The 9,888-nt window shown below is 41.7% G+C and overlaps 2 protein-coding genes across 4 annotated transcripts; one reads left to right on the top strand and one right to left on the bottom strand.

Annotated features, from left to right (window-relative positions):
- The first annotated feature begins 98 nt into the window (after positions 1 to 98).
- Positions 99 to 8,504, top strand: rgp1 (GP1 homolog, RAB6A GEF complex partner 1). 3 transcript variants are annotated; one of them, XM_061913650.1, is made up of 9 exons: positions 99 to 146; positions 1,070 to 1,185; positions 3,072 to 3,205; positions 3,276 to 3,359; positions 3,423 to 3,572; positions 6,884 to 7,030; positions 7,096 to 7,223; positions 7,288 to 7,465; positions 7,532 to 8,504. In XM_061913650.1, the coding sequence occupies exons 2-9, from the start codon at positions 1,070 to 1,072 to the stop codon at positions 7,753 to 7,755; spliced, it is 1,161 nt and encodes a 386-aa protein (XP_061769634.1). In that variant the 5' UTR covers positions 99 to 146; the 3' UTR covers positions 7,756 to 8,504. The 3 variants fall into 3 exon arrangements, with proteins under 3 accessions (XP_061769634.1, XP_061769633.1, XP_061769632.1); XM_061913649.1 differs by lacking the exon at positions 99 to 146 and adding an exon at positions 153 to 420; XM_061913648.1 differs by lacking the exon at positions 99 to 146 and adding an exon at positions 153 to 458.
- Positions 7,897 to 9,394, bottom strand: msmp1 (microseminoprotein, prostate associated 1). The gene is made up of 3 exons (XM_061913652.1): positions 9,280 to 9,394; positions 8,845 to 8,950; positions 7,897 to 8,773 (listed from the first exon to the last, which is right to left on the bottom strand). The coding sequence occupies exons 1-3, from the start codon at positions 9,392 to 9,394 to the stop codon at positions 8,611 to 8,613; spliced, it is 384 nt and encodes a 127-aa protein (XP_061769636.1). The 3' UTR covers positions 7,897 to 8,610.
- Between the last annotated feature and the right edge of the window lie 494 nt (positions 9,395 to 9,888).

Here is a 9,888-nt window from a genome sequence, read left to right as displayed (position 1 = left end):
TTTATTGTATTGCACCAATCAAGTTAAATCCATTTTTGTCAATACTGATAATAAATTATTTTGGTTACCATAGCTACTGTTCGCCGGTGGCGCGTTCCAGATCTGCCACGTGACATTTACTTGCTGGCCAGCCAAAAAGTAGAGCTGTAAATCCCCATGTTTTTCCTCTTTTAAATTGAATTGAAAACTTTTTAATAGGGGGTGGATATATTACTTTAACGTTTAATACATTTATATTTCTCAAGCACGTTTTTTTTTAGTTGATATTTATTTTTTCCACGGTTCTGTTTTGGTCGTCCCACGCAGGCGCACTTTTGTTTACATTAGCTAGGAAGACGAGCTATGCTAGGTCGGGAAGAAAATAAGGCCATTTTGCAGGTTGCTGCGTTCAAATAAGTGGATTGAACGTCGGTTTTCAAAGTAAAAGCAAAACCTTTGTAGACTCCTTTAGGATCACGGTGTGTGTTAATGTTCTATTTCACTACCTAGCAATTTCAGAATGGCTTAGTTTGTGCACAGCATCAGTAGCATATAGCAACTCGCTGTTTTGCAGTATCCTTGTTTTAGGAACAATACCAATGAGAGCATTTTGCACATTTGTATAATGCGCAATGTTTTTGCAAATTGCTTCCAGCTATATATTTGAATAATGTGCGGTGCACATATTGCAAATCAATGGACCAACGGACGCAAACACATGTTTTTGGTATCAAAATAATTTATTAAATACTTATGTAAATCTATTAATTTGTAGTCGGGACAATATATCTGAGTATTGCCCTCAAATCAGTCCAATCCTAACCCTAACCACTATACAGTGTACATCCACGACTAAACTACTGACTAAATTACTACCACAACTTGGTTTACTATTCATAAAATAAAATAATATAGGGTTACTGACTAAATCATCCACAAAATCTCGTCTTAAATCTCGTCTTGCGATATGCAAATTGCTTGAGCACAATGGAAAAGATGTATAATTTGCAAAGTGCGCGAGATTGGTGAAATGCTTACAATATCCTCCAAGTTGATTGTTGTCATTTATTTTTCTGTTTCCCACCTCCAGATGATTGAGGTGGTGGCCTCCATGGCGCGGGGCCCCGTCTTTCTGGCCGGGGAACTAATGGAGTCTCTCATTACCTTCAGGAATCCTATGTCACACTTCTCTACCTCTGCAAGCAGGTACAGTACACTGTACTTGCATGTAAGCTGGGGCTGGGCGATCCATCCATCCATTTTCTACCGCTTATTCCCTTTGGGGTCGCGGGGGGCGCTGGTGCCTATTTCAGCTACAATCGGGCGGAAGGCGGGTACACCCTGGACAAGTCGCCACCTCATTGCAGGGCCAACACAGATAGACAGACAACATTCACACACTAGGGCCAATTTAGTGTTGCCAATCAATTTATCCCCAGGTGCATGTCTTTGGAAGTGGGAGGAAGCCGGAGTACCCGGAGGGAACCCACGCATTCACTGGGAGGACATGCAAACTCCACACAAAAAGATCCAGAGCCCGGGATTGAACCCAGGACTACTCAGGACCTTCGTATTGTGAGGCAGACGCACTAACCCCTCTTCCACCGTGAAGCCCGGGCTGGGCGATATGGCCTTTTTTTAAAATATCTCTATATTTTTAGGCCATATCGCGATACACGATATATATCTCCATATTTTGCCTTAGCCTTGAATGAACACTTGATACATATAATCACAGCAGTATGATGATTCTATGTGTCTACATTAAAACATTCTTGATGATACTGCAATTGACCAAAATGTATTTATTAAACAGTTATTAAGCAGTGGCACAAACATGAGAAATGAGAAATGGGTTGTACTTGTATAGCGCTTTTCTACCTTCAAGGTACTCAAAGCTCTTTGACACTACTTCCACATTTACCCATTCACACACACATTCACACACTGATGGATGTTGATGTGGAAATGGTTGTCTCGGCATTTTGTTGGCGTGGCACCGAATGGAGATGTTGACATGTGGATTATGCACTCTTCATTCTCTAGCAGGTGACTTTTCAACTTACCGTATTTTCTTGAATTGCCGCAGGGCATGTAGTATGCGCCTGGCTTGAAATACTGCCGGGTCAAACTCGCTTCGCAAAATAATTAGCGCATGCTTAGAATTACCGCCTGGTCAAACTCGTGACGTCACGAGTGACACTTCCCCTGGCATCATTTTCAAAATGGAGGAGGCTGATTTCAATACTGGTCATTTGAAATCGCATAAAGGGAAAAAGATTAAGAGCTAATCAGTAGGATTTAAGGTCCAAGCTTACATAACACTCAAATTTTTACTGCATGCCTTTGGTAAGTGCCAGAGTGAGAAGAGGTTTTAAAATAATTAGCGCATGCTTACTTTTACTGCATGCCTTTGGTAAGCGCAGGAGTGAGAAGAGGTTTTAAATTAATTAGCGCCCCGGCGGCAATTCAAGGAAATACGGTATACTTCATATTAGCAGTAATGCTACATTTGGTAGCAATGCTTGTGCCCCACACTTGACAAATTAAAGTTGTCTATTCGACATATTCCCACTTAAAGCCGAACCACCGCCAGACGATGGACCCCCTGCTGTTTTGCTTGGGAATTAATTCTTCTTTCATTTGTTACCAGATTCGCACCTTCTTTCGCTTGTATTACCACTCGCAAGGTTTCGCTAGCATCACAGTTAACGTTACCCAGTCTGCTACCTCTCTGCTCCGCGAGGGCGTGTACGTATGTGATGCAGCCCTTTGAGACACTAGTGATTTAGGGCTATATAAGTAAACATTGATTGATTGATTGATGTATGACATGACAGTGTGTGACGTGTGTAAGAAGGTGCGTTTACTATTTGTGAGAAGGAAACACAAGAAGGAGTGGGAAGAGCCTGTAGTGTAATGCCCGCAGCCAAAAAACAACTCCTTGAGAACGTATACTCGAATATCATGAAATAGTCATTTTCTATATCGCACAGAGACAAACCCGTGATATATCGCGTATATCGATATATCGCCCAGCCCTAATGCAAGCGTTTGGCCTTTAAAGTTAAGGTTTTTTGACTGTGTCCTAGTGAGATGTTGGCGTGGGCAAGTGCCCAGATTCACTGTCAGTTCCACGCCAGTGAGAACCGGGTGAGCCTTCCAAGCCAGGGAAACAAGCAGGATGTTCAGGCTGAAAGTGACACAGTACTCATTCCAAGCAGAGGTTAGTGATGTCATGAATGGAATAAAGACATCATTCATAACACTAACAATATCTAACCTGTCTTGACTAGGCGAGAGAGGGCAGTGTGTTCTGGACACACCACCCAAGATCTTATTCTGTGACCTATGTCTGGATCCAGGAGAGAGCAAAACCTGTATGTTAACATTTGTTTATTAAAGATACATTACTGCCAACATGCTTATTATTTATGTTTCAGATTCATATAGTGAGGTAGTACCCATCGATGGCCCTCCCAGCTTCCGGGGCCAGGCGGTGAAGTATGTCTACAAACTCACCATCGGCTGTCAGAGGGTTAACTCTCCCATTAAACTCCTCAGAGTTCCCTTTAGAGTTCTGGTTCTGCAGGGTGAGACCATTTGGATGTTAAATTTGGGTGTATACACTGTTGACGTTAACGCACTTTTTGTGTCTTTTTACGCGTTGAAATCAGCGCATTTCCGGATGGGGATTTTTTTTTTTTTAACCGACCTTGCCTTCTCCGGGTCAAAACTCAGGTTCACTATTTTTTTTTATTGATTATTGCTTTCCGCCGGTGTTTTGTTTTGTTTATATTTGCAGATTCAAATTTCCGTCCCCGTTTATTGCATTTTAAAAGTAATTAACTTTCCGGTACGATTTCTTAAATTTTGATTCGCCGAAAGTTTTATCGATCACAAATACTGCATTTCCGGTGTTAGGACTCCCGCGTTCGATTGTTTTCGTCATGGCGAGGAATAAACCCGAGAAGCAAATCTTCAACGACAAGTGGCTTTAGGAGCCACTTTTCAGCAAAAGGCTCGTTTATGAAGATGGAAAGATGTTTGCACACCATGTAAACGAGCTAAAAAAAAGAACACCTTTATGAGCGGGCGCACTGATTTTCAAAGATCCAGCCTCACCAGGCACCAAGAAACATCATTTTACACCTTTCCTGCTTGTCGGCTCCCAGACCGTGGTCGAGAAGTGCAGGGGAGAAGTTCCCTCCAGGGCCGATGTATTGTTGGGGGTAAAACCCTCCACTTTACTTGGCAGTGGGTCCCTAAAGTTCCGCTCTTTGGTTGGAATGACGAGCCCGTCGATTTGCTACAAGACTTTATTTATGTTTTCCACAAAACGAACCGGACATCCACCATGCTATTAACCCTCCTGAACATGCTAGCGCTATCCGCTCCTATTTTTCGGACTCAAAATATTCCTTTAATTCATACAACCCCTAACTTGCCCACTCACTTCCACACCTCACTCACCCTACACACCACCATTCTTAAAGGGGAACACACAGCTTATGACCATCACCAAGCTAGAGTGCCACTTTATTAAAATACATTGAAACTAACTTGCAAAATTGTAAGTTTGTTGGCATTATTTGCCATGAAAGTGTAGATGTGGCGGTTTGCAAACGACTGATGATCTACATACAGGTGAGGATAATCAATTAAATTTGTCATACAATTGACACAATTTTCATAATTTCATGACTGAAGCAGTAAACGTTTTACACTTTTATACTGAAATGAATACACCTGCAACTTAATAAATGAAAATATAGAAAAAAAATACCATCAGCGGTAAAGTTTAGATCCATGAAGGAAAGAAGAAAGTGAATGAATGTTTATAACTGAATACATTTACATATGCATAAACTTTTGTTTTCCTGTTGTATTATTTTTTCTAGTTATTTAAGTAACGTTTATGACAAACTTTCTCTAAAATATAGAATGCAACGGGATAATGCATACATTTATCATTTTTTTCAAAACGGTTACAAAAAAGTGCCACCCCAAAAATTTACTGTGGGACCCCATTTTTCTGACTTCATGGGGTCCCTGGGACACATTTAGAAAATTTCTAGCGCCAACACTGTGTATATGTATCGATGTAGTGTATATAATGAATTAGAGACAGTGTGTAGCCTAACATTTGTATTTCAATAGTTATTATCTCTATGTTTCAAATATTTTTGTACTTAATTTTACCATTAACCTGCTGAGGGACTAGAGATGGAAATTAGAACCATACATATTTCATGTTAAATGTTCATTAATATGTATTTTCCCTTTATAAATACAAACCCCGTTCCCATATGAGTTGGGAAATTGTGTTGGATGTAAATATAAATAGAATACAATGATTTGCAAATAATTTTCAACCCATATTCAATTGAATGCACTACAAAGACAACATATTTGATAAACTTTTTTTTTTTTTTGCAAATAATAATTAACTTAGAATTTCATGGCTGCAACACGTGCCAAAGTAGTTGGGAAAGGGCATGTTCACCACTTTGTTACATCGCCTCTTCTTTTAACAACACTCAATAAACGTCTGGGAACTGAGGAAACTAATTGTTGAAGCTTTGGAAGTGGAATTCTTTACCATTCTTGGTTGATGTACAGCTTAAGTTGTTCAACAGTCCGGGGTCTTGTTGTCATATTTTACGCTTCATAATGCGCCACACATTTTTGATGGGAGAAATGTCTGGACTGCAGGCAGACCAGGAAAGTACCCGCACTCTGTTACTACGAAGCCACGCTGTTGTAACACGTGGCTTGGCACTGTTTTGCTGAAATAAGCAGGGGCGTCCCTGATAACGTTGCTTGGATGACAACATATGTTGCTCCAAAACCTGTATGGACCATTCAGCATTAATGGTGCCTTCACAGATGTGTAAGTTACCCATGCCTTGGGCACTAATGCTCCCCCATACCATAACAGATGCTGGCTTTTGAACTCTGCGCCTATAACATTCTGGATGGTTATTTTCCTCTTTGTTACGTAGGACACCATGTCCACAGTTTCCAAATTAATTTTGAATGTGGACTCGTCAGACCACAGAACACGTATCCACTTTGCATCAGTCCATCTTAGATGATCTCAGGCCCAGAGAAGCCGGCGGCGTTCCTGGGTGTTGTTGATAAATGGCTTTCGCTTTGCATTGTAGAGTTTTAACATGTACTTACAGATGTAGAGACCAACTGTTGTTACTGACAGTGGTTTTATGAAGTGTTCCTGAGCCCATGTGGAGATATCCTTTACACACTGATGTCGGTTTTTGATGCAGTACCGCCTGAGGGATCAAAGGTCTGTAATATCATCGCTTACGTGCAGTGATTTTTCCAGATTTTCTGAACCTTTTGATGATTTTATGGACCGTAGATAGTAAAATCCCTAAATTCCTTGCAATAGCTCGTTGAGAAATGTTGTTCTAAAACTGTTCGACAATTTGTTTACAAATTGGTGACCCTAGCCCCATCCTTGTTCGTGACTTACTTAGCATTTCATTGAAGCTGCTTTTATACCCAATCATGGCACCCATCTGTTCCCAATTAGCCTGCACACCTGTGGGATGTTCCAAAAAGGTGTTTGATGAGCATTCCTCAACTTAAACAGTATTTATTGCCACCTTTTCCCAACTTCTTTGTCACATCTTGCTAGCATCAAATTCTAAAGCTAATGATTATTTGCAAAAAAAAAAAAGTTTATCAGTTCTGACATCAAATATGTTGTCTTTGTAGCATATTCATCTGAATATGGGTTGAAAATGATTTGCAAATCATTGTATTCCGTTTATATTTTTCATCTAACACAATTTCCCAACACATATGGAAACGAGGTTTGTATATTGAAGCTAAAATGTGGGATCTTTGTCCAGTATTTTATAATAATGTTGATGTGTAGGCATGCCAGAACCCTCATTCGCTCAGGACGATGAAGTTTCTCCATCAAACCCCTTCCTGGAGGAAGAGGAAGCAAGTCGGAGGGATGCTCGGCCGTTGGAGAGGGCATTAGACATGCTCATGGTCTCCACATCTAGACGCTGCCCACGTGGGTCACCATCTCTGCTTGTTCAGCATGAAATTAGAAGTGCTAATAGTTTGCTTGTTCTCCAGACATGTTTAATATCACTAATGTTCGAGGAAAAGTGGCAAAGTTCTGCATCTTCAAGACTGTTTACAGATTAGGAGAGGACATCATCGGCACGTTTAACTTCTCCGAGGGGGACATTCCCTGCTTGCAGGTAGTGTGCAGTGCTTGTTAGGTGTATCGCTGCATTAAGTATTCATGTTTCTGTTTTTTGTCAGTATTCAGTGAGCCTCCAAAGTGAGGAGGAGATACAGCAGGAGTACCAGAGGCGTCCTGGCCAGGCTCTCAGTGTGACGGGACACGGTCGTCATTTGGAGTCTTGCCTGCACACGGCATCTAGCCACTTCTCCCTCCATGCCCCCCTTAACGTCACGCCAGGTTTCAGCACAGATATAGGTCAGTCCTCGCTTACACTTCCCAAGTGACATCCCAGTGAAGTAAATGCTAATATTTTTGCAACAGTTACCCTGAGGTGGCGTCTACACTTTGAATTCGTTACGGCGCGGGAGCCCGTCGAGCTGCCCACTGTGCTTCGGAACGAGTCAAAAGTGACTGTGTGGACCGGGGCGGAGCACGTGGAAGTAGATACCTTCAGCTGGGACCTGCCCATCAAGATCTTGCCCACCAACCCAGCTCTGGCATCCTACGAGTCGCAGTTCACAGGAAGCAACAGCATCAACATTTGACTTCCACCTTTCAAGGCCAGAAAATGGCACTTTTGACACAAAACATATCCCTTATAAGGCACAATGTCATGTTTTTAGACTTTTACTTAATTTCCTGTTCATCAAAATGAAGATGAAGACGCTGACAGACTAATGACTACCAACGGTATATGTGTATGTTTATTCATCTTTTTTCATTCAAAATCCCAATTGAACAAACAATTTCCTCGTCAAGATGAACATTGCATATAAATCAGTGGTTCTTAACCAGGGTTCGATCGAACCCTAGGGGTTCGGTGAGTCGGCCTCAGGGGTTCGGTGGAACCTCCACTCAAGCCACACCCGACTCATCGTGTACATAAAAACTTCTCCCAATCGGCATATTAGGGATACGGCAACAGCAGAACCCAAACTGATTTGCTGGTGTGTAATTTGTTACGAGTTCATGCACTGTGTTGGTTTTGTTCTTTGAAGAAGGTGATGTTCATGCACAGTTGTGCACCAGTGAAAGATCATATAACTTTGTCTTGAATATGAAAAACATTTTATTTTTCACTAAAGTACGGTTTGGTGGTTGGGCATATAAAACTGGTGGGGTTCAGTACCTACAACAAGTTTAAGAACCACTGATATAAATACATGCTGATTAAACATTAGCACTTGACATATGTGAGGAAAACAGCAGGAAAAAAATAAAATATATTAATGCTATTTTCACAAATGACTGCAAGAGGCTTTTTAATGTAATAATAAACCAGTATCAAATTGCTCATTGCTAAAAAATGCATGTATCATTCTGTTACACTAACATTTACTTCATTGTCTATTACTGGGTATTGTAATGTGATGGGCGTAGAGGCCCATTAGACGCCGGTGCTATTCCGCCAGCTGGTTTTGTGATCCATGACTGGGGTCCCTCATGTTTTCGCCCGGCAGGCAAGGAAGGCGCCTGTCAGCGGCGAGGACAAGGGTCACTTTGCAGGTGACTGGTTCCACTCGCACCTCACACCACGCGGGGAAGTCCACCGGCCGTTGTACCCTGGTGACCATTGGAATGATGCAATGACTTGTGTGTTTATGATGCTTTTATGAGCAGGTGTGTGCACTCACGTGGCACAGCAACCAACGCCCATTGGCTGCAGACAGGTGCACTGCGTGCAGGTGTCCATCCACGTTTCGCCCGGCGCGTATTGTCGCCCCTCAAACACACACAGCGCTAAAAGGAATGGAAATGAAAGTCAAGCATTTATGTCTCGTAAACACCAAGTACCACCACACATGAAACACATTGAATACGGTAGCGCAGTAGGCCCAAGTAATCATTAAAAACATATTGGTTTTACTTAACAACTGTATTTAGTATTTCGGCCACTCTAACGTTACTAACAGTTTGAACGATTTATATAAGACAATAAAACACTACTTAAATATTTAATCAAACAAAATTAACTGCACATTCCTTGGCGGACCACTAGGCGAAGCCAAGTGGTATGCGCACCACAGTTTGAGAATCACCGCTCTTAAAGAATGCATAGGCTACTTCACCTTTCGAGTTGAAGTGACACTCCATGGGGGCTGCAACACAACCACTTGTCCACAGGAGAATCAGAATCAGACACCCGGCCGCTTTCAGCACAAAGTTACATCGAACACGCTCCATCGTCCTCAACTTCTGTTTCCCCTTTTGCCGACCCATTTATATGTCCAGATGTTTCACCCGTCCCACCCCCTTACTAGGGGGGTCTTGGCATCCCGGATCAGATCAGTGGGCCAGAACCACCAAGGCGATAGAAACGTTGACACATGCACGTCGTGACCAAGAGAAGGGAAAATAAGTTGTTCCTTCAGCCTGCACATGAATGCCTCACTGTGATCTTTTGAATCCAGGTTGCAATCAATCGATCATCCACAAAAGGCCCGCATGACATCCTGCACTGATGGGCAAATACAAAACCCAAAACCAGTGAAGTTGGCAAGATGTGTAATTCCTAAATAAAAACACAATACAAATATTTGTAAATCATTTTCAACTTATATTCAATTGAATTGACTGCAAAAACAAGATGTTCAAAGTTTAAACTGAGAAAGTTTTTTTTTTTAGCAAATAATCATTAACTTAGAATTTAATGGCAGCAACACACAGCAAAAAAGTTT

Source organism: Nerophis ophidion, linkage group LG10, assembly GCF_033978795.1.
Source record: "Nerophis ophidion isolate RoL-2023_Sa linkage group LG10, RoL_Noph_v1.0, whole genome shotgun sequence".
NCBI classification, from domain to species: domain Eukaryota; kingdom Metazoa; phylum Chordata; class Actinopteri; order Syngnathiformes; family Syngnathidae; genus Nerophis; species Nerophis ophidion.
This window is presented reverse-complemented; position numbering and strand designations above follow the sequence as displayed.

Bases quoted from the DNA above. Each gene is read 5' to 3' on its own strand.
- msmp1 (XM_061913652.1), bottom strand. From the start codon at position 9,394: ATGGAGCGTGTTCGATGTAACTTTGTGCTGAAAGCGGCCGGGTGTCTG. The intron at 8,951-9,279 runs GTGAAGTAGCCT...CATTCCTTTTAG, and splicing joins GTGTCACTTCAACTCGAAAG to CGCTGTGTGTGTTTGAGGGG. The intron at 8,774-8,844 runs GTGAGTGCACAC...AATGGTCACCAG, and splicing joins GGCGTTGGTTGCTGTGCCAC to GGTACAACGGCCGGTGGACT.
- rgp1 (XM_061913650.1), top strand. From the start codon at position 1,070: ATGATTGAGGTGGTGGCCTCCATGGCGCGGGGCCCCGTCTTTCTGGCC. The intron at 1,186-3,071 runs GTACAGTACACT...ACTGTGTCCTAG, and splicing joins TTCTCTACCTCTGCAAGCAG to TGAGATGTTGGCGTGGGCAA. The intron at 3,206-3,275 runs GTTAGTGATGTC...TGTCTTGACTAG, and splicing joins AGTACTCATTCCAAGCAGAG to GCGAGAGAGGGCAGTGTGTT.